This window comes from Synchiropus splendidus, chromosome 1, assembly GCF_027744825.2.
Source record: "Synchiropus splendidus isolate RoL2022-P1 chromosome 1, RoL_Sspl_1.0, whole genome shotgun sequence".
NCBI classification, from domain to species: Eukaryota; Metazoa; Chordata; class Actinopteri; order Syngnathiformes; family Callionymidae; genus Synchiropus; species Synchiropus splendidus.
The window spans coordinates 10579670-10604660 of NC_071334.1; the positions used below are offsets into that span (position 1 = coordinate 10579670).

The window sequence follows — 24991 nt, forward strand, 5'->3', positions numbered from 1 at the left end:
TTCTTATATTATTCTTCCTCTGGGTAAAATTGTAAATTGTCCAACGACGTTTCAAAACTTTAGTGGACTCTTGTCTCAAAGCGACATTGCAAGGTGGAGTACTGCTCAAGGCTGCTAGATGGCGTCCGCGGCCTCTTCATCGGGAGCCGGACAGCGGGAAGTCCAGCTCCTGAAGAAGAGCAGCGTCCACGGGACTCACTTTAGATGAGCCGATCTGACTATAATTCAGTTGTGTGGTTGACTTCAGGCTGCTGTGTGACGTGTACAGAACACATTCCTCCGAACATTTGCAGCACATGAATCCTAAACATGCTGAGCAAATGAAGGCAGCTGATAACACGACATTAAAGTACCACAGCAAGAGAGATTCGTTCTTTACAAATTTATTGTCTTCCAAAATGAAGAACATAATAAGCGCATTCAACATATCTTTGGCATTACACGGTAAAAAAAAGAGTCAAATATATATATTTATAAAAACAGTGAACAGACTTCCACAATACAAACTTATTTCAATATGAACCGTACTCTCTGTACAAATATAGTGCATTTCCATTCTGAAGAAATTAACTAACGATGAGAACTACTAAGTGTTGTTTTGAAAAGTCCTTTTTTCCTCCGAAGCATTTCACCAAGGTCTCCACACTGAGTCCGTATTGCCCGACTGGCCCCCGGGAGACACCGCTGCCGGGACCGGTACCGGCGTGCTGACGTTGTTGGCGTACACCGGAATGACGGAACCGTTCGGCGCAAATGCAGCGTTGATGAGGAAGGCGAATTGTCCGTCTGGGGCGGGAACAATCTGGAGACCGCCGTAGACTTTAGTGGCGTCGCTCGGCAAACTGACCGGCGAAGACGGACCTTTGCAGGACACCGCGTTCATGGGCAGCACCTGTGGGGATGAACTGGGGATCTGCACCATGGACTGGCCGAAAGAGGCGTGCGCAGGGGCGGCGGCGGAGGGGAGCTGGTGCTGATGCTGGCTGGGGTAGTTCATGGCGTTGATCTGGGTCATGCAGTTGGCCAGGTGGCCCAGCAGCCGCGTCCTGACCTCGGTGTTGACTCCTTCGCAGGTGGACAAGAACCGGGTCACCTCGTTCATGCACTCGCTGAAACCGGCGCGGTATTTTCCCAGAACGGTGGGATCCGTGTTGAGAGCGGCTGAGAGGGGGCAGAGAGAAACACGGGTCAGCTGGGTCAGAGTCGCGGAGCGGGGGGCACGACGCGACGCGTGCGTGGAGGCGCAACTCACCGGTCATCTGCGCTCTCTGGAGGTTCCGCAGATGCTTCACGGTCATCTCCAGGATGTCCGCCTTCTCCAGCTTCGAGTGTCTGGAGCTCTGGAGAAAATGGGTTTAGAATCCAGCTCGGAAGCAGAAGCGGAATCACGCTTGCAAAAGAAACGCTTACATCTTTTTTGAGTGCGTCCAGGATGAGGGTCTTGAGCTGCCCCAGACTCTCGTTGATCCGGGCTCTCCTCCTCTTCTCCATGATGGGCTTGGAGGACTGGAAGAGACGGGCAGACCGTTAGAGAAGCCGGCTCGGGTGGGAATGTTAGCGTTGTCATGAGGACCGAGGCTCACCTTTCTGTGCTCGGAGGCGGTCTTGGGTTTATCCGGGGTCGTGTTCATGCTCGCCGGGGTCGCGGCCACCGGAGACGAGGACGTCTTCTCCATCAGGTCAGCAGGCATGATCGCGAAGTATCCCACAAAAGAAGCAGACAAATAGGATCCACTCGTGTGTCAGAGAAAAGTCCACAATCCTGAGGTAAGTTCCGCCGTCAGCTCAGTAGCGCAGCCACACTCGGAGTGTCTGCCGCTCCGCCTGTGGCTTCTATTTATATCCGGCACTGCACGCGAACGGCTCGTGTGAAACTTCCCAAACTTTCTTTCCCACAGTAACTTTCAGCCAATCAGCGCGAGGGACACGCGGCCCGAGGGAGGACGGCTCGTGCTCAGCGCCCTCCCATTGGCTGTCTGGCGGCCAGAGCTCGCGGCCAATGGCGCGCGGCCCGGAGTTCAGGGCGCAGCCGTCGCTCCTCAATCATCGAGCCGCTTCTATATTCGCCGAGGAGCCGACGAGCCACCAGAAGAGGCCGCTGGAACCGAGAGCAGCCACACAAACACACGCGCACACACGCAGGCGCTGCTGCGGAACCACTCGCTGCACCGTCTGACCGAGAAAGTCCACTTCCACTTGGATTTTTGAGTCGTTTGGTGCCGGCTTAAGACTCGTCTCATCTCAGCGCCTAAATAAACAAGTCATCATCACATCCTGTCACAACTTTATTATTAAAATTCAGGCATTTATTTATTCAAACAGCACCTGACTGCTTTATAAACGAACCAAAAAGCGTCATTAAATAATAAGGAACATTGCACACAGTTATCAAATGGAAACCCTGGACTGTGGCGGGAAAGTGATGGAGATTCACACCAGAAAAAAAGGTTTTAACACTTCAGTCTGTCGTGGAGCTGAGTGTTGCAGTTCTAGTTTCAGTTGCTAAAATACCAAATATCAGTAGGAGACACTTTCAAACTGCCGCCGGAAGCTTCATCCAAGTCCGGCTCTATTCAACTCTGCAGTAAAACATTTCTAATCATGTGTCTGTGCTGCGAATGTGCAGCACGTGCCAGGATGTTTTACGAGCACGGGGGTTGGAGGTTTGGCCGCCGGGCTGCCGGGGGGCCGCCGGGCCAGCGGAGAGGGAGGGGAGCGAGGGGGAGGGCATGTGGCGGCGGCAGCGGTGGTTTACATTAGAGGGGAAGGTAAATAGCAGCTGCTGTTTTAAAAGCCTGGGAAAACCACGCCCACTGTGGGAGCTGGATCGAGCTTCCTTATCGGAATGTGAGCCAGAGAGCGGAGATATTTGGGAGAGCGCGCGTTCTCAAACACGCACACACACACACACACGCTCGCGCCCCGCTCCCCGCCTGTGGTCGACCCACGGCAAGCCTGTAGTTTTCAGCTCATAATTTCATTTGTTTATCTTTATTGCCGCGCAGACGGGGACGGATACGCGATAACGCCGCTTTTATGGAAGCTCAGTGGGGCTGGCGGCTTCCAGAGGTCAAACGCGGAACGACTTTAACAGTGTTAAAGTTAAGTCGTGATCGCACGTCCTCATGATCGAGACGAATTCAGTGTTGACTCCGTTTGGAGCCCCTGTGCAGCAGCAGCAGCAGCAGCACACATGTGTCGCCAGCCACACGCACCTCCAGCTGCCGCAGAGACCGCGACACGTGGCGCGCAGGCGACCGGGGGGAAGCGCGTCTCTCGCCGGCTTGCCGCCGCTGCGATCTGCGGGGCGTCGCTGACGTCTGGCCACACGATCGCGAGTTTGATAAGAACCAGAGCAACAAGCGAGAGAGGAGGTTTTCTATTAACGCGCCTTCCTTTCATCTACAGGTGTTTCCCATCCCCGGAGAAATAAAACTTTTACGCAAGGTGCTGCGCATTATTTGTTTGATAATAATAATCTATTTGATTATATTATTCTATTGAATTATGATTTTATAAGTTAGACGGGTATACACAGACCCATGTTTCAAACCTTTTCACAGACATGTTTTATAAAGACAAAAAGAACGAGTAGATGTGACATTTCCTGTTCCACGCGCAATTTTGAAATTAGTTTTTTAGTTGGCAAAGGAAAATCAAAATCTATCTGAAATCTAAAATGCAATTATTTTGTATTTATTTGTTTATTCTTGTTTTGTTAACATTGGGTAAGGAGCACAAAAGTTAAAAAATCCTATTCATATATGACTAATAAGATGTTTTCCACTTTACAAACCAAGAAGTCACAAGTATGGATTTCATTTTGCCTTTTATTCACGGTCTACTGCTTATCTTGATCCCGACTTTCTTACGAGCAAACAGTTTCCAAAAGGACGCTGGCTCCCAGCCTCAAGTCAAAATGACCCGTGTGTGTAACATGAGATTTAGTTTTCAAATGCTCTTAAAGGTCAGTCGTGGTCCATGTTCTTTCATTGTCAATACTGCCAAATATTTGTTTAGAACTGCACTTGAAGTCTGCTGAATAAGGTTTACCCGTCAAAGTCTGACAAGAGGACGTCATTGAAAACCACCATTCTTCTGGATAGGCTGGTCTGTGCATGCTCCTAAACCAGCTGTAATCCTAAATATCCCCCACATACAACAATACTTCCTCTGTCAAACACATCGCTAACAAGTCTGATTGTTGGGAACAGCACACCTGAGTCATTTTCCGACGCACAAAGGCATTGACAGAGCTCCAAAACAAATGTATACGGAGCACACAGAGCGTAGACCTTGCAACACTCTCTGCCTGAATGACTTTCTCACGCTCATGTTGCAAAAGGTCTGTGGCGGTGAAATGAGTCACCGAGCCTTGGGTTCGTCGGCCCCTCCCTTTTCACTGAGTCGAACATCTTATCGGTCGCACCTGGTTGTCGTCCCCCGGGTGTTGCTCTGTGCAAACTCTCCGGTGTCTGACATGAGGGTTTCAGGAGACACCAATCAGTGTACGGGACAACACACCTTCCTCTTTTAAACCCTCTACAATCCATTTTTTACATTTTTGAAAGCCTTCAACAAACGACCTCAGCCTGTACCTGCTTTGAACTCACTCCGACCGTGGACCTCACTCTGCAATTAAGCAATCAGACGGGGAGATAAAGAGGCCATAACATTTGTGTGAAAGTGTATGATATTATGCTGGACAGAGGAACAAGCTGACTCTGAGCAAACAGATATCAATGTGTGAGCAATCACTGCCGCCAGCAGGATATCCAGTGGTGCCACCAAGGTGTAGGATGTGTGTGCTAGGAAGAGTGGGAGGTGATGATCAAATATTCATGCTTCATAAGTAGAAGGATACTGTATCAGCAGCAGCAGCCTTGAAATGTCAGGTGACCAGCTGGGGCTACATGAAATAATAGCCAGGCTTACAGTGCAGTTCTACGCAAAATAAAAGGGATACTTTGAAAATAGCGTCCAAGGACAACTGTGCTTTAAAGGTGTATTATATATTATATATTATGTATTATATACTATAAGGCAAAATTGGTATCGATGAAGCACAAATGATTTGTCTAGGCGAGTTAAGGTGGACTCACCATGAAGCATCCTGCTGCTGTGGGAATAGGGTGGAGTTAGGTGCGGTGCATTGTAGTGGGACAGTCCATTTTCAGAACTGTAGTTGTCAAGCTAGTGGTCGGGGGGGAGCTAAGTGGAGAATATGGTATGGCAGACTAATGCTGCATTCCAGTTACCTCAGAAGTGGGAATTCACGCATGCTGACGTCACAGCTGACTTCAGTGCTTTCCAGTTTCCGAAAACAATATAGTAGCGTGCACAAGAGTCTTTCTCACACTTGCCTTGTCCTGATAGAAGCAACTACCTGCAAAGCATGTGCTTGAGATAGAGAGGGAACACTAATTCGTGGCATGTGCTTCTTTATTTTGGTGCGTTTCATTGATTCAAACCTTCTACTTCCTGTTTACGTTTAGGGAAGCCATCTTGGACTGCGGACTGCGTGGTGAGGATTATCAGATTTGGTAATCCGACATCAGGTGACATCATGGGATTAATATCTTGAAAGTCAAATATCTGCAAATAGCATTGTAATAGTTGAATATCTGCAAATAGCATTGTAATAGCATTGTAATAGCTGACTACTGAAGTCAAACCCTTCAGTAGTCAGGCACCTGCAGGTTGAAAATTGGAGTCTTCAGAGGCGGCTTGCATTACAAGAGGAACAACCTATTATGAATAATGACAATAATATTGCAGAAACCAGTTGAGTTTAGAAGGTTGTCTTGTCAACAGGTTAGTGACGCATGACCCATCATCGAGGGTTCAGGCAGACACAGACCGACACTGATTTTGGACCGGTATAGAGGGTCAGGAAGAAGGCAGATCGTACCATTCAGTATGTGTGAAAATATGTGCGTCGATGTGGCACACTCAGAGACAAGCACTCGCACATACATCATCCCGCTGTGACATGAGCGTGTTATTAGTGGGAGTGGAGTAGAACCTGTGCTCAGCTGCTGTTAGCGAGGCCAGCCAAGGCTTGGAGAGCAGGATCAAAGGAGCGACAAAGAGAGAGATGGAGAACTGACAGATCCTCCAAGCAGAGAGAACAGAGGGAGCAGAGGAGATGAGGGGGTTTGGACGCTTTCCAGATACTGCTGCACACATCGCTTACCTCTCCTCTCACATTGGCACACACACACTGAGGTGCCTGGAGCAGCCTGGGAGCAAGGAAAACAATAAGTAACCAACAGTGAGTGAGCTGGCGATTACTTGTTCTGACTAAAACACACAAATACAGCAGGAGCAGGCTGGGTCACCATAAGCCTCGCAGATACAGGCGCCAGGGTGCGTTTTGGCTTGCTCAAACAGAGAGAGCTGTTAAAAGGCCCCAGCACTGGGCTGCAGACCGCAGCCTCCTCACTACATCCTTCCATTTCTTTTGACTTTGGAGACCGAGACGCCAACATTTCCTTCAGGGTGTCTCTCTCAAAACTCATTTGCTCCATTTCTTACTTCGCCCTCTCTACCTCCCGACAAAACCACCAGCACAAACACTGTTTTCCATCCGTGCACGTCACTCGTCCATCGCTCCTGCTTCTCTTCCACTAACCCTCTCTAATGCCTCCTGGAGCAGACCGGCTCCATTTGCATGTGTGGGGGAGGCCGTGTATCACGGAAGGTTAGAGGTCACGGTGAGTCAAACCCAGCAGCGTTGAAGAGGAAGTGGTTGGGGAGAAGACCAGTGAGTTGGCCAGGGTCTCTGGTTAGCATGCCTGAGGCCGGCGCCGACTGGGAATACGGCTGCTGCTGGTTGTGGCGCTGGTGGGGGCGAGGGCCGCTCATGCAAATGCAGCATCATTTACTGGATATTCTCAGTGCAGACAAATGTATTCACAGGGTTCAAACTGCAGGAAAGATACAATCAGGGCATTTAATTCAGATGGGACATCGATGTTTATGAAAAGGATTGTCGCATCAAAACATTGTTTTGGTAATTTTGGTTTGGTATTTAGTAATCTGTGCAATGGTATTAGATGGTCAAAATACAAACACAACTTGAGTAAATTAAACAGTCCGTTCCACGTGGAGATCATTAGAATAAGCACGTTTCCAACATGATTTGTGATAACCGAGGACCAGTGACTGCTGTAAGTATCTGTAGCATATATTGCATATTAAGTTAGCATCACAAACAATGCCTTCAGTATCTCAAAGGTATGTAAAGACAGTGTTATCAAGTATGACTATATTTTCCATACAATAAAAAGTGTATGGGAACCACAACAAAAAATGGGGGCAATCACAAAAAAAGTGTTCCAACATTTTCAACTCATTAAATCGTGGCTCCTGGTTGATATATCAACTGAAGAAAATCAAAATGAATGTGAAATGTAGTCGAGGGGGACCCCTTGTGTTCTTCAAATATGAGGCCTGATGTACTTCCTACTTAACTCATGTAGATGGCAGACACTTGGAACTTGAATCTGAGCAGCATTTGAGGATGTATTACTATCGCTTTGGAGTAAAAATTGATAACCGCCTCCATGCATTAGGAGAGAAGGCTAGTTAGGCAGTAGGGGTGCAACGGGGAGCAAGAGGGTGAAGTGACCGTCTCAGATTCCAAGGAGTAATAGTCACACCATACAGTGAGGCAGATAGTGACGACACAAGAAGCACATACTGGAGCCGTGTCATGGTCAAAACACTGTGATGGTAGCAGGAATGCTGGAGGTTAGATGTTAATGATAGCGATGATGAGCAGCCAGCATGGTTTTTACGTGAGAGATGAGGAAGAGTACCACCAATGGATCAGATAAACATCTGAATTTACTTCCATCCACTTCCGCATTCTTGCATACACGGGTCAATTCCATGGATTAAGAGTGCTCTAAAGGTGGAGTGGAGGCTAAAGCAGTCTCCCTCCGGTCCATGTTGTTGTCGGCACTTTCACAGAGATGATCAGTTGCGGCGGAATTTGTGGTGAACCACATCAAGATGTGTGTTGGGTTTAAACTTTGATGTCAGAATTTGCCAATCTCCTCACTGAAACTTCTGTTGCTGAGGTGAATATTGTTATTTTGCTATGTCCCAAAACACAGATAAACTCCTTTTAGATGAGCAATACTGTGAACTGTTTTACAGGCATTCGAACTGAGGGAGGAGGAGAACATCTTCCCTCATAAACAGTGACACAGCTCCATATTATGCGACTGTGATGTCACTTGGTTTTGCCAGCTTGATACTTGAAATGTAAAAACGTTATGCCAAGATGACGCCTGAGTCAGTTTTGTTTTTATTGACAAAGAGGCGGAGAAGAGTCACCGAAGTCGAATAGTGGCGTGTGACACGATCAAACACCATGCGGTGTCACCTGAGCAGTGATTTTCGTATATGAATACATTTTCCAGCACCAAAATTTGCTGCAGAGGTGAAAAAAGGCCGCTGATGAAATTCTGGCAACCCACGCCACCGTTTTTGAATAAAATCTGGCAACACAATGCTCCACTTTCAGTGGTGACAGCGCAGACTCCGCAGCTTGCTTCCCAGTCGGCTTGTGACTGAACAGGAGCCAATCGACACAAGCAGAAATGGTTTTGACTTTCCGGTCCATGTATCACACCTTTTTTTTTTGTTTGATCATTTCTTTGTTGTGCTCTGTGTCAAGCAGTAAACGCGTCCGATTCCGACCGTCATCATGACAACACTTGAGTGTAAAGTGGGATAGGAAATTTACATATGTGTTGAAGTTTTTGATTCTTTTAAAGTGTTGGACAGCAGAATTGCAGGTTGTCATGAGTGTTCAACCAAACTATCTAGAGACTTTCTGTTATAATGGGAAATGGTGTTATTGTTTGTTTAGTTATTAATATTATTTAATAAGCCAATATGTGAAAAAAAATGTCAAAAATATGAAATCACCTAAACGCTAATGTCTTTGACAAATATATTCTTGACTACTTAGGAACACACATTGGATATTCGGTACTCACCCAATCATTTAAAATTTTAAGCCACACATTTTTAAGTTGGTATACGCCTAGTTTCTAGTCCTGGACGGTCATTCTTTGTAAATGGAGTGTTTCAGGCAAGGTGGCCCTTTTGCAAACTTGAACCTGTAACTACTTTGAAATCTCAAGTATTGAAAAACTGATGTGAAGCTACTCTGTTAGGCTTGATTACTGAAGCTGAATATTGCGATATTGGTGCCCATTAAAATGAGAATAACTGTCAGTCCTCTCGTGAGGAAACTAAAGAAAAAAAGAAATGAAATCACTTTAGTGGGTTACGAACAGCTGTCATTCAATAAGAATGAGAGTATCCAAAAGACAAAGGATGGTTTTTGTCTTTAACCAAAAACAGGGGTTTCACGCTAAACGTCGCCTCTAATATTCAAAATGGTGACTGACAGCACATCCTGTTCGACCTCTTGTTACGTGTCAAAGACAAACAAATCTGTACAGTTCAGCCCATGACGTATGCATTTTGAAGACACCCTCCGCCGCAGACAGTCTACTGATAAAAGGTCGGCCTCAGTGTCGACTGGCGTGCCGCAAAGAACATTTTCATTTCAACAGTTTTCATGAGCGTCGCCTATTCAGCGTATGACGAACAGGTGTATGAAACTTCCACATTAGGAGCGGGCTGTTCTGACGGTAGATAAGGAGGCCACCCTTTGAAGAGGCAGGCACACAAACATATGAAAGCAAACACACACACACGCACAGCTACTTAAACTGTCATCTCGACGCTGTGAATCATTATCTCTAATAGGCCAGTTTAGAGTAAACAAGCACTTGCACAGTGTCAGTGTAGATCTTTCCCACGCCTGCCATGATGTACCATCGTGAGCGTGTGATAAAAACCACATCACACTCCAAGTTTGCAGCACTAAAGACAATATAAATCGAGCTCAAGTGGGTTAACAGGAATGTGATGGGGGTCACTGTGTGGGAGATATGGCGTCCACATGTTCAAGTAATGAGACACAACTATATGCCTGTATGGATATTTAACCTTACGAATTGAGCTCAAGAGCACAATAAAGGGGTGAATGAAAGAAGCTAAATTGTGTGTATTAGAAAGACGGGCGTGTTCATGTAAGTACGGGATCTGTTTTTAACCAGCTACCCAAGTGTCCTCAAGCAAGACTTGACTCTAACCAGACCAACCGCTTCAATGCAGCAGACAGCCTTGACCTGAAACCTCGCTGGAGGGAGTGACATCGAAGCAACGTTTGAGAGATTCCATACTTCAGTATGTCATCTTCAGTTGTGGATCTTAGCTTGCAAAATAATTCATCAAACCTCCTGTGACTTCCCTGTTTTGTAGACCTCTGCGCGGATGCCCTGGGAGGCCCCTGAGCCATTTTTCTCCTTCTACCTGGGCCAAGGCCAACCTTATCAGACAAGTTGGCCTTAGGATTATCGCCCTCCCCAGAGCACTTGCCCCCCTCTTGGAGAAAAAGGGCAGCATCGCTCCCTCCTCTCCTCCACCTCAAGCCCTCCTCTCCCCCCGTCGGCCCTCAACACTCCACCTTTCCCGTGGGAGTTTGCAAAGCCAGGATAACCTTGAGACCTCAGCTGGTCGGCTGCCAGAAACATTAAAGAAATTCCCTCCTTCCCTTCTTTTGTCTTTCTATCCTCACCTCTTCTGTGCACCCCCTCTCCCCTCAAGGCCTCCTCCTGATCATTGGGACATTTCTGGATGTTTTTTTTTCCCCCGGATCTGCACCCATTTCTTTCCACTTCTTCATTTTTGGTCTATTTTTGCAACTCAGATTAGCCCGACTCTCTCCCTCCCTCGTTTTCTTCTGTCTTGTCGTTGAAAAGGGGTGAGAGGGTGTCAACTCACATCAAGTGAAAGGCAAAAGGACTGTTCGCATGATCTCCTGTGAAGTTGACTATTATTTGTAAATTGTGTAGCTGCCAATTTCAATTTAGCCTGCCCTGTTATCAGGCCAAAAATAAATGCCTCATTTGAAAAGTGAAAATCAAACTGTCCTGAAACAAGGGGTGACTGACGTTGATTGCAAACTAACTGTTTTGGTGGCAGCCTGCACTTTGTGCAGCTATTGTGTCTCGCCTCTCGCACCCCTACTTCGCTCTCCACTGTTCTGTCATTCGGTTTCATGGCTGTCATATTCCTTTAGTCCCAGAAAGGTCAAGTGCTGCTTGCTGCCGATGAGATCTAAGGGAGCTGAGGGATATTCACCTACCCCTCCCTGCACCCTGCTTTTGGCAACAATGCCTCTTGCCGCGAGCTCCCCTGCACCGCCAGCAGCGGCAGCAGCCCAGGTTGCAGAGGAATGTGTTTATCCCCAACAGTTAGCTGCCTCCTTTTATGCTCTGGCTTCTCCAAGTTGATCTGTTTTCAAAGCGCCATAAAGAGGAGCCCCCTTTTTTTTCCAGGAGGAGAGCAATTTACAATGTTTATAGTCACTGGAAATGATAAGTAATGAAGACGAGGGCCACCACATCAAAGAGGGAGAGTAATGATTTGCATCTCGTCCTAGTTGGAGTGCTAAGTTTTCACACACTGTGGTCGGGTTACAGTTCTTGCCCTCAGACCTGTTGTGTATCTCAACTACTGTTCAGAGACTCGGCTTTGGTGTCGCCCGCTCATTTCAACAAGGCATCTAAGAGTTTACAAACATCCCGGACTGGGTTGAAAATCCTTTCCCATGACATCATTTTCGTGGAAGGCCTCAAGGGGCAGTGAACAAGGTCCTCGTCTTACCGATACACCCGGACACACTAGCTCAGGTATGACCTCATCGCTACTTCAATTCTGGTTTCGACCCCCCACCCACCGACTCATTTCCACTCTCCTGCTTTTAGTCATTTTAACTCTATCTGCCCCTCCAGCTCTTTTCACTGCCACTCCCTTCCCAGACTGCACTGTTTTCAATCATAGCGCATCGGTTTTCAACAAAGGGCTCACACTTCATCCTGCACTCTGTTACCAAACTACCATGGACAACGGCGCGCAAAAAGGGTTTAGCACTCTGCATTGATCCGATGCAATGTAAATCAATCGAATAACGTATGGATGGCAGTGCACCAACAAGGCAGTACGGATGGTCCTGACTAGCTGAGTACAAAAGTTATGCCCACTTCTTTAAGCACTGCCATCATAAATACAAGATCTTGTACGAAACTCAAGCAATACTGAAAAAAAAGCCAATGTCTGCAACGTATGCAACAAAGATAAAGGCGTCTTCACTGCCCATGTTAGCCTCAGTGTGCCTCGAAAATCCTTGTTCAAAGGTGCCCCATCTATGTTTGGGGAAATGACTACAGTGAGACAGGAGCTAAACTAGCTCCAACACCATTTGTTGTTGTCTCTGCTGTCAAAGTCGCAGTTATATGACATCGCTCCTTCGCTCGTTCCACTGCAACCAGATAATGTTGCCCAGCCTGAATCAGACTCATATCAGATTTTCCAGCTGTGTAAAGACAGCCTTGGTGCGTGACCTATATTGTGGTAATGCAATGTACAATTTTCTCTCCCATATTAAGGTGTTGTCATGCATTTTAAAAGTCCAAGCTTAGCCAGACTAACGCAGTGATTTGGTTTTCTGGGCACTAATGTAACCATGGCCACTGATTTCTACCTCAGACTCCAGTTTGTGAGAGAGCGGTGCAAACAGCAGTAAGAGACAACAATATATCAGGCTCAGCAGAGATCACAAAAACTCCTCATCATTTACAATTCCAGTGTTGCTCCATGGACAGAGGCAGCAGCTGTCCTTGTTCACCTCAAGCCAACAGTCTAATTCACTTCTTCTGCTCTGAGCTTGTGTGGCGTTGGACTGCAGGAGTTGTGAGTAACTTTGAGTGCACCACATTTGTCAGTGGTCTTGAATTATACTGCCAGTATTGTTTCTGTTTAAAACTGCTTCAACATAAGCATCCTTTTTAAATCCATCACCTTCTTTGGACCCAAAAGTCGCTAAGTAGACCTGAGCAACAGTTAACCCATTTGTCTGCGACTCACATCCTTGGTGGAGGGGTCAAGAGTTCAGATGAGGGCGTCACTGAGGAAGTTGAGCTAATGTCCTGAAGCAAGGTGACTTAACAGGATTAAACAGTGGCCTATCAGATGCATTTGGGATAACAACATCTGTCAAATGAATCACTTCACTGGCTGGCTTGATAACTAACCTGCCTCCACTTATCTAGGAATCAGGCCTCTTGTTGCAAAAAGATCAGGAGCAACATGAAAGGATTTGCCTGTGGCTGAATCTTACGCTGATGTGGAGTCATCTCAGGACAAAAGGCAAAGGGCAGAGCAAGGACACTGGTGTCTTTGCTTCTCTTACGCACTAAGAGGAGAAACAGATTTCAGCCTGGTTTGTTAAGAAATTAAAGCTACGACTACAATCCCCCGCAGTCAGCATTTCTTGCATTAAAAGCAAAAAAAAAAAAAACCCATTTCACTCTAATTTAGAGAAGACAAATGTTTCACCTTTGTTCTGGTGCCACATATTTTAAATATTTTTGTGTATCACATGACATATGAGCAAAAAAAACCTCAATATGTTAATGTGAGGCACTTAAAATGCATGTTAACAGGCATGTTGGGGGACAGTTGTGCACGTGCAGGAACGATATGTGCAAGAGCTCAAATAAATCCATGCCAGATAGTAAAATAAATCTTGGTGGACCTGATGAGAGTGTTACTTTTTTATCCTCAAGAATTGAAGTATGAAGGAAAAAAATGGGTGACTGGAGCAGCACTTACCTGCTCACAAATATCCATACAGGCACAAAAAGTAGACATTCCATTCACATTCACTGATGGAGAAATGCAGAGAGGTAATATGATATTATTAATGTTATTATTAAAATAGTAATAATGAAAATAATATTATGAAACCGAAATGAATCCATCAAGATGGTCATATATATATATATATATATATATATATATATATATATATATATATATATATATATATATATATATATATATATATATATATATATATATATATATATATATATATATATATATATATATATATATATATATATATATATATATATATATCGACTTACTTACAAGTTACTTACAAAAGTTTGACTCTCAGTCCAGAAGTCAGTGTTTGTGACTCAACACGATGGAATGATGGAAGCTATTTTCTTGATTTGATTGCCACTGTGTCTCATGAAGTCATGTGAAACAAGCTTCTTGTCTCAGTTAATCTTGTTATACACTTCAAATGTAAGAGATTATAATGGAATAAAGCGAAGCTCAGTGCTTCTCAGCTCATGGTTAGAAACTTGAAGTTGCTTAATAGTTTTCTTACTTTCAGAAACAGATCATTCAAATCCATAGCATCTCACTGACAGAAAAATGGAACACTGTAATGAACAATACTGGGGACAGCTGTGGTCCAGCACCTCCGTACTCAGACCACATTCTCCCCTGCACCTGCAGGCAGTCCACTTCCTTTGACGGAGACCTGCTGTGACTGGACTTTCCAAGTCTGAGCTCCCACTCCCATTTAATGAACGCCATTCATTCAGTGTCATCGGACGGAGCGCTGGTCAGCTAAGTGACTCCCCGGTCCCCCGCTCTCCCTTCTTTCCCGCCCAATCCGTCTTCCACATGTGAGTAACTTTAATTGTCCTGGGAAAGTCACAGTCCATCCGTGGGGGACAAAGCCCCAGTTTATAATTAATGTTACAAAAGAGGGATTACAGGAAGCTCTGGTCAGCTTGATCTAAGACGGCGTGACAGTTGGTGTGTGATCTTCCTGTTTGAGCCTCATCCAGCATATGACTGCGCCTGCAAATTCATCATTCTGGATTCACCTTCCGTGCGCAGAGCTGCCTGTGACCTCGGTAAAGTGAGGCTCAGGAGCCACCTGTGCTCTGTGACTATCTTTCTTTTCAGACAATGAAGTCCAGACCCAGCGTTTATAATGTTCCTGAAATTGTTGGCTCATATTTGAGTTCTCTTTTCTCTTACAACTCAAAGCCCAATATTTAGGTTTAGATAGAATCTGGCAAGCAGATTTTAGAGACAAGTTTGGGATATATTACCATTGTGCGATAAGTTCCACTCTGGACAAACCTCCAGATATAAAGTCCACAGCCGTGTTGTCATGCAGAGAACAGTCTGGGCAGTAGCTTGAATAAGCTGCAGAGTGAACGGAGATGAGGGATCACAACTTGACTTCCTTCTGGTTCAATTCACATTCTGAGAACGTTTCAGGATAAGATTAAGTAATTCAGAGAAGACATGGTCATCACTATTTACTTTCCGCCACAGAGCTGATATTGTCTGTGTCAGATTGAAATGATGGACAGAACAACTGTCAGCGTCTGTAACTGGAAAAAACAAAACAACTCAGGATCATAGTTTGATCTGGTTTAAGTCCTAATATATAATGTACACTAGGAACTATCAGTGTATATTATTCTTCTCTCTGCTCCTTTTTGATCCCTCAGATCAAGTTCATGATGGAGTCGTTGTTTTATGTATATTTGATGTGGATTTGGAATAATATTCAATCATTCATGTATCTGTGTAAAATATTTCCACAGAGTTTGATCATGCCAAATTACCTGCTTGACAAATATTGTCTTTTGCTAATATGAGTTTTTCAACTGTGCCAATTAATTTTTCATTTGAATTTTTCATTTACTCATCTCATCATCAAGTTTTTGTTTTTTTACAGTCCATTGATCAGCAATAAAGCTAATGGTTCTCGGATGTTGATGCCGTTTACTTAAACCAATTATCTTATGGTACACTGAAGGTAGCTGAAGCCCAAATCTCCTCTGCACACTGCAGAATGGCATCATCATCATGCACAACACGGCTGATGTCAGGACATCGACAAAGCCCGGAGGAACAAAGCAGTGCCAAGTTAGACAGTGTTATTAGGTCGTCTTCACTTCTTCCTGAGGAGTGGACATTTTTGTTTTTACTTCTGTGGCACAGTAGATGCTTCCAGCTTGGTTGAAACTTTGCAGAGGATGTTCTAATCCAATTTTGTTTTATCCTAGATTTGTACTTCTTTGTCGCACATTCTGAACAGCAATGGCTGCCTGCCAAAACTCTGGTTCTCTTAAGGTTTCTGCCTTGGAATATTTTCTGAAGCCAGAAGCAAATATTGAAATGTTTCTCTTAAGACTTTGATTTTCAGACATATGTGTCCAATCCTACAAATTTGTGACCGCTCTCCATGGTTCAGCATGCGCATGGTCCGCGGATTGGTTGATGGGAAAAAAAAATAAAGCTGAGCATGTTCACTTTCAGGCTGTGTGGAAATACACTGTGTCGCCCCTGACAGGAGGCAAGATGAAGACTGGCTAACAACCAACATCACAGCAGAATCCAACCAGTCTGACAAAAGCCATTGTTGCCAACTCTCACTCAGTCGGAATGAGAATCATGCATACTGAGCCAAGTCGACCAGCGAAAGTATCAATGACATCTTTCAGCGCGTCACATTAACTCAACATGGAGTTCAAACTTGTGTCTATGCTTTGCTTGAACCACATTATGAAGTCCAATCGTGTTGCTCTGGTCATCACGGTGGTGTGCAGTTGAAGATTGCGTGTAAAGAATGGGTCATGCCTTATTTTGCCCTCCAGGTTGTTTTCATGTAGTTGAAATGGGTTTTATTCAATGGGAAAGTGTTTTGGTACCAAGTTATATTTATCTTGTCTGGTTCAACCTCTGAGTCAAAAACGTGATCCAATCCGTGAGTTTTTCGATTCGTTGCACCCCTGCTACAAATGGTACTTTTGTTCCTCAACAATATCACAAACTCAACTGCCGAGTCACGCAGACCCTGTGATCCCCCTGAGGAAATTCATGGCCCACTCCTGGCCCTCAGCACAAGGATGTGTGCATCCTACTTCAAGGATCAAGAGGAGAAGTCTGTTTGTCTTGTGACAGTGGGTGAAGAAGGAGGTGGGAGGGGGGCTTAAACAGAAGAAGAAGGGTGGGACCAGGACTCCTGCCAGGCCAGGTGTGGGGCTGGGGGCTATGCAGGTAAAAACAAGCAGTAAAGCACACAGAGCTCAGCTTCAGGAAAGTATATTTCACTTTCTTTAGCCAACAATAGGTTTTTATTCTCCATGTGAGGCTAGCAAATATCTGATCAACCAGACCTAGCAAATGACAGGTTGACAGCAAGTGTTTAGATTAGAAAGGAAACAAATGGTTTGGAAAGTGAACTAGCGTGTAAATTCTGATGATTTCTGTGGCGATGAAGACGGGGGAGGATCAAGAATCAGCAGGTTACTAAAAGGTCCGGCCCTCTGGCACTAAGACAGGAGCTTGGCTGCCTGTCTTTCATCATCAGCATGCAGGATCAGAGCGCGTTATACGTCAGCTCCTCTGTGTGTGTGTGTGTGTGTGTGTGTAAAGAGAGGGCGCATGAGGGCCCAGACTGCCTGCAGGGCCCCCCACGCAGATGAGCCGGGGCACAGGAGGCGCTTGGCAGGCAGCGGATAGCGCTCATGAGTGTATGCTTCAATACTTGGTCGGGAGTATGTGTGTGTACTTTGGGAGTGAGTAAGCCAGCCTGGGACTGTTTTGTCTTTTCCCTGCCCTCCCTCCACTCTTACTTTGTTCCTCCCTATGCTACTCAGTCATTCCTTCCATCTTCCTATCTGCCCGCCCAACCTAATGCACGCTGCCCCCTCCTCCCACCGCCTCTCGTTCTCAGACAGCGGCGTCCAGGGCCAGGAGCCGGCAGTTAAAGGCTGCATCGATTTTGTTTCTCTTCTGCGGGGGCGGCTGCGAAACACACACACACACACACACACACACACACACTTGCGTACATCAGATTCATAACCTTTAAGCAGTGGCAGTAGATGCAAGAGGGCTCAGGCTTCGACCTCGGGTGACTCCCTGAAATCTGCAATTGGCTTTTTGACAGCTAACTTCAGGAAGCTTGTCCAAAACTTAAATGGTCACCCACACAACTATTTAAGCGAATGCAAACCGACGGATTACATATAATATTGATGGGAAAGAACACCATTTCAGTTGATACTGACGGCGAAGACGAATATTTGTCGAACAAGCACACATTGGATTTGAAAAAGTCAAATTATAATATGACAACAATAGGGCCCCTTTATTTCAACATTTAGTGCCTTGGCATCAATGTGGCAGACTTGCATTTGTCACTGACATTTAAAGGGGCTCTTCGACTTGATTTGTGTGTGTGGATTTGGCCTCACAACAACTTCAAATGTTTAGTCACTCACTTTGGAAAGAGTTTAACCCACCATACATTTTTTATATTCACCATGATCAATATTTGAAGGTGGTAGGGGTGCTGGCAAGGCTGGTTTAATTCCTACCACACACGTTCAGTAAGTGAGGTTAAGGACCTCCCTCAGAGAGGGACTTCCATCCATGCATCCATTCTCATCCACTTATCCATTGCTGGTCGAGGGGGCAGCAGCTTCAAAAGGTCGAGCCAAACGCTCTTCTTCTGGGCAGCATCCTCCAGCTCCGAGTGGGGGATACCGAGATGCACCCGGGCCAGTAAAGCAATGTAATCCCACCACCTGGTCCAGGGTCGACCCTTCGGTCTCCTCCCAGCTGGCATCCTCATGTGATGCCCGAACCACTTCGAACTGGCTCCTTTTAACGTGCAGAAGCAGCGGCTCTACTCCGAGCCTCTCCCGAACTTCTCACCCTATCTCTCAGGGAGACACCCGCCTCATTTCAGCCGCTAGGATCTCATTCTTTCAGGTCAAGACCCACAACTCATGACCATAGATGAGGTTCAGGTTGAAGACTGATCGGTATACATGTATATAAAATACCTACTAAATACCTGCTAAAGCCAATCCATCTCTAGCTATGGATTTAGTAGCAAATATATAGTTTAATAGACCATAATAGCTATTGAAAACAGTATTTTTTTTTATCATCCTGATAGATAGTACGCATTTTTTTTTCATCATTGACACAACTCCATTTCTCATCATGATAACAAGATGAAAAGGAGGCGGTCATAGCGCTCTGAGTAGGTGGGGGAATCCAACTCTTAACAAAGTGCAATCAAAGTGAAAAACACATGCAGTAAAGAAAAAAAGGGAGGAGACCCTTAAAAAAAGGAGTGGGGGTATTGAAGAAAAGCCAAAAAATGCGACATTCACAGAAAAAGAGGCCCTTGTTAATGTGCGGCACCTTTGAAGATGGAAAAAAGCAGCACAGTGAGAGGGTGTGTGTGTGTGAATGCTGGTCACTGTATTGCAATCACATTATGTCATGGCAGTCAAAACAGTGGTAAGTTGACAGGACAGGACCGAACGGTGACACACACACACACACAGCCGTAAGTACCCGCCGCCCCCCTCCTGGCAATGGAGCACAGAGAGTGTGGGAAACAGCGGCACAGGCACGCGCCAGATAAGATCTCGCCTCTACGGGCCTCTCTGGAGATGCAAACAGGACCCTGTTGGCACGCAGGAGGGGCCCCCCGCCCCCTCCCCCTCCTCTACAGACAAACACTCATCTGACCGACACAAACACATCCTCTTCGACCACCATACTCCACCCTGACCTACAACTTATGTGCGAAAGAATGTATGTCATCTATTTCCTCCATTGTCTTCTTTGGAAAAATCATTCAACCTAGCCACTGTTGGCTTGCCCCCCAGGACCACCCACTCAAATGAATTCATGCCACTGGGACTAAGCTGTGTTGGTGGAAACACTCTTGCTGGATGATTGCTCCTGCGTTTATTTCATTTTGGAGCAACTTGGAGTTCAAGGAGAAAGCATCTGTTCAGGCCCGTTGTGTGCTTACTCTGTTCCGCTCTCAGAATTACATGACAGACCTGGAGCTTGGACAAGCAAAAATCGTGGTTCAGGGAAACCGCTGACTCTATTTAGCTTGGATGGTTTTAGTAAAAAAAAAAAAAAAAAAAAAAAGATATTCCACAAAAATATATAAGAATAAGAAGAGAAGTATTTAAGGACACTCATACAGAAGTTACATCATTTCTGTAGGTCCTTCATAAGCACCTTATACAAGTAACATACGACTTACGTCCGGGATCTGACTTAAAACTGGTCGTAAGTCAGATTGGACGTAAGTCGAATGCCATTCAAAATAGCCGACGCGAGGGTTATAGGTGCTACTGTAGTGGTAGATGGTTGTGTGAGAGTGAGATGCTGAGATACTATGCTGCCTTAGCTGTTGTACATGTTGCCGGGCTGCTACGTGCTGCGGTGGCAGACATTGAATAAAAAAAAAAAAAAATGGCCGTGGTCATAAGTCCGGGTGGATGTAAGCCAAGCAGGTCGTAAGTCGCATGTTATGATCCCATTGCTGACGCCATTTGTGGAGGTAAGAAACTGTCTTTAATCCTGTGCACAGACCTTAAAATCAAGAAGACAGATAAACAAACGCACAATAAGAGCTTATACTGCGTCTCAAAAATGCCGCCAAACTAGCCGAATGAATAAACAGGAAGTCAAGTACTTTTTAAGGGAAGTCTACATTTCGCTGTGTTTGCTCAAATGAACAGCCTGCTTCTATTTACAATAATAGCAGTTAAAGGAACAGCACGTAGAGTAAAAAATAACAACTCCCTACAGTGATTGCTTCTCAGTCTCGTGTTTTCCTCCAATGAAAGCTAATCTTTCGTCAAAAGTTAACAACTGCACATCCTGAAACGCTTCAAATCTTCGACAATCTCCAGTCCGTTTGTGGTTCCTCTGTGACAATTACACCCTCTTATGCCTGTAAACATTGTAATTGTTCCTGTGCAAACAGACATATGTGTGTATTTGTCTGCCTGAAATCGGCACCCACTCACACTCTCCAGTTCAACAAATCTAACGTCTTCCCATCCCACAAGCCAAACATTTGCTCTTGTTAAGATATCAGTGTGAATGGAGAGTACGGTGGGCCCCTGGCTTTATCTTTGCATTTGTACTTTTTACACAGACATTTGTGTTTTATTGAGAGCAGCTTGTGAATGTAGTTTGTGATGTACATGTCTTTTTCACTTTCTGTTGGATGCTCTGGAATTGGTTTCTGTTGAAATAGAAGAAAAAAACACATTGAAAGTCAGTTAAATGAATTATGCAGATTTCAGGAAAAAAGTTTGAGATCATTGTTAAGTTACTGATATAACTATGGCGTGCAGAGCGAGGAACGGTTTGATAATTAATGTGCTCAAAGGAGATGAGTTTCCTGTTTGGGTTACTAATTTCACTTTGCATTTGGAACTCACCCCAAATTCATTCACATGTTCACTGTTCATTCCAGTTTTTTTCTTTTGCCACATTGTCAACAAGATGTTGAATAACTGTAGCAGTCAGTCATTTTTAAGGGTTTGTGTGGGCTGGAAACAAAAATATATATGAATTTTTGCATGTTTTTTCCCCTTTTCAGTGTAAAATAACAGACTAAAACATTGCTTGCACTTCTATCTCAGGCAGCAAAACGGGTGCAAAGCCCCAGGACTGTACGATGGAATGGGGCAATGTAGAGTCAAGGGATGAATGAAGAGGTCATCAGAGCTGTTGAAGTGCAAGGACCCTCAGCCCCCAAACAAGAACACACACCCGGCTCCTTCCCTCTGGGCCCCTGTACGGTAATTGGGCCCTCACATCAAACAGGCATCATTAGAAGGACTCCAGGACCTGCTAATCCCCGGCCTTCACACAGAGGGGGAGAATGGTACTATGGTACATGGCGTCTGCCGCTCGGAACAAAACATCTTGAGGAGACATCAAAGAACCCCTCCGCCGCGTCCCCAAACTCATATGTGTTTGTGTGTGTGTGTGAGAGTGAATATCTGCACAACGAACACATTGAATAGAACAGACATGTTAGTATGCCGAGTCAACTCGAAACAAAAGATGAGTCTGTCAGCCTTCACCAGATTCGTTGTAAACAATTTGGGTGAATAGGTTGAATGAAACAAGGAGCTATGAACAAAAACATCACCTCAACTGTTGAGCAAAAACGTAAAAACTTTGTTTTTTTACTTGATGTCAAGTCATATTTTAGAATAGAGCAATGCCGTGATCTCAAGGTACATCAAAGTCATGTCCCAAGAAGAGGTAGAGGGATGGTGAAAGAACGTAAGTTGGAGAACTTGGCTGTATGAGTGAAAAAGTCATCTATTTCTATAGAGTGATATGAACAATATTAGAGTTTATTCATGACTGTGTTCACACCAGCAAACATAAATAATCTTCACTTCCACTCGGAAATGACCTTCAAAGTCCTGAGATAACGTGAATGTGCGAACAAGTTGGTAGTATACAAAGTTGTCACCGATATTCACAGCCCTACAGATAATTTGGTGATGATAACGAACTTCTGAACAGTGGCCGTGGTCGTAAGTACGGGTGGACGTAAGTCGAGCAGATCATAAGTCGGATGTTACTTCTATATATTTCCCCTCTTTTATGATCCCATTGCTGACGCCATTTGTGGAGGCAAGAAACTGTCTTTTATCCTGCTCACAGACCTTAAAATCAAGAAGACAGATAAGCAAACACACAATAAGAGCTTATACTGCGTCTCAAAAATGCAGACAAACTAGCTGAATGAATAAGCAGGAAGTAGAGTACATTTTAAGGGAAGTCTACATTTCGCTGTGTTTGCTCAAATGAACAGCCTGCTTCTATTTACAATGATGGCAGTTAAAGGGAGGGCACGAAAGTAAGCTATTTTTGTCTAATTATAAAACAAAAGAGAAATTTTATTTTCCATTTCTTCATTTCGGTCTGTGGAGGCGGAGCTGTGGAGGAAATTGAGCGCATTCATGTAAATGAAACACCTGTAATTTCAGTGATCTGGTGTGACAATGTTCGTGGTGTCATGAAGCCAGTTTGCCCGTGAACTGCCTATTTCAAGGATCAACCACTATGATTGGTTCATGGGGACTGGTCAGATTCAAGTCAACGTAACTGTGTTCACTGTTGAGAATGCTCACACATGCTGAGCTGTCAAACGGTACAACTTGTAGGTTGGTTTGAAAGATAAAAGACAGGCTCCTGTGCGGATCTCTGATCTCCCAGTCGTGCCTTAGCTGACCGTCAATCGTGATTGACATCATGGGAACCCTTGATATGGAGCGATCTGTAACTATGTGGGGACCACTACCTAAACGCCAAAGCTTCTTTTTCTTGCAACACATTCTCACACCTAATGCGTCCAATATCAACTCAGCTATGAAAAAGTGCACTTTTGTGTCCCAGAGTGGAGCAGTCAATTGAAGGACATTTGCTTTCCGTGGCATTTCTTCAGGCCTTTGGCACCGCTTCATGTAAAACAAAGACAGAGTTTGGGGTTGGGGTTAAGTCGTGGGGTGGCGCACCTTTTGCAAGTGAGTCCTATCTAGAACCTTTCGTTTTGAATGTTGCAGGGAGGAAGGACATTGAGGCAACACTGTGGCGCCTTGGGAGTGAGAACGCGTTGCATTTGTTGGTTCATTTTCAGTGTGACGCCATTTATTTCGATTTTCTTCTGGTTCATAACAAAAGCAATGCTATTAAATCATCTTCATCTCACTTTCCAGTCATGCATTAATGTCCTTGACCTAACAAGCATATTTGCTTTGCTTGTATCCAGACTGAAAGCTACAGCCGTGATGTATTCATCCTTTTAAGAGCTGATATGCATAATACAACAAAAACAAAGCAGCTTTGGACTGTTTTTCCGAAGCATCAATTGCAAAACGCTCATTCCCACCCATCCCTTCCTATCTCCGGCGACCTGCCTCATCAGTTCAGTTGACCTCCCCAGCCTTGCAAACACACACTCACACACACCCAAACTCCCGGTCAATTCTGAGGATGTGCGGACAAGGAAGGGAGCGCTGGCTCTTCATTAGCAGGACGTTGTGGAGTCAAGGTGTCACGGGCGAGTGCTGTGGAATACCAGCGCTGCTCACATGAACCCCTCCACTGGGCTTTCTCGATACATTCCTGGCATCAGTGGCATTTCTGCCACTCACCATCTGGCCAGGATCCATTGTACATGGACGATTTGTTTGGAAAATTAAATCTGATTAGGAGACAGTGGCATTTTAATCTGCTGCAAACTCTCAAAAGGCAAAGGCAGAGGGGGCGTCCTCATTGGCAATTGAAAGTCCTCAACAGCAAATGGGCGCTCGAGTATGTCACGACTCGACCACCCCACTTCCTTATCTCCTCACTGCCTTTCACCTCCCTCCTTCCAGGTTGCTCAATTTTTTTTTTTTTTTTTGCCATCTTGTCAGGTCTTGTCACGCCGACATACACACACACTCCCACACACACGCTCAATCATTTGGGTGGTCTGCCGGCGTGAATCGACTGGTAGCAGCTCTTCCCAGACTGCGGCGTAATTGTCAAGGAGGGCGACCTTGGCTTCCTTTTAAAATCCTGCTGAGCAGAACATTTATTTAAGGAAGCACTGAGGGTTAAAGGGGCCGCTCGGCTCAGAGAAAGGGGGGAGATGAAAAGATGCACCCTCGGCCGCAACATCAAAGACCCGCTGAAGAAGAACCAAAAGTGACAGGGGAAAAAAAAAATGAGAGACAGGAAGAGCACAAGACCACATTCCCAATTATTTCTGTTCTGGATTGTAATGACAGATTTCATGGAGATTACAGTCGCCGCTCCCGCTCCTTCCTGGATTGATATTTGGTCCATGCTCGCTTGTGATGAGGTGAACTAAGTGGATTGTCATAGGGAAGAGCTGGAGAAGGCGATCGTGTCGTGTCCAGCCGCATGACTGGAAGAAAGAAGCTCAACTCAGGCAGAAAACTAGAAGTGAATACAATGAATATTCAGGCTGTTTGGATATCACAGATTCATGATGTGTGGCGTCTAAACCTCTCGGACAACTGTGAGCTACTCCAAGGACACTAGTTTGGAACACATGAAATATTTGGGATGAGAAAGATATTCCTCTAATACGCTCATCATATTGGTCATTTTCATTACAAGCCCTAATGGTGTAACAGGA

The 24991-nt window shown here is 45.2% G+C and overlaps 1 protein-coding gene across 1 annotated transcript; it reads right to left on the reverse strand.

Moving 5' to 3' along the window:
* Positions 1-376: 376 nt before the first annotated feature.
* Positions 377-1907, reverse strand: her6 (hairy-related 6). The gene is made up of 4 exons (XM_053851646.1): positions 1584-1907; positions 1411-1506; positions 1253-1340; positions 377-1161 (listed from the first exon to the last, which is right to left on the reverse strand). The coding sequence occupies exons 1-4, from the start codon at positions 1689-1691 to the stop codon at positions 629-631; spliced, it is 825 nt and encodes a 274-aa protein (XP_053707621.1). The 5' UTR covers positions 1692-1907; the 3' UTR covers positions 377-628.
* Positions 1908-24991: the final 23084 nt, after the last annotated feature.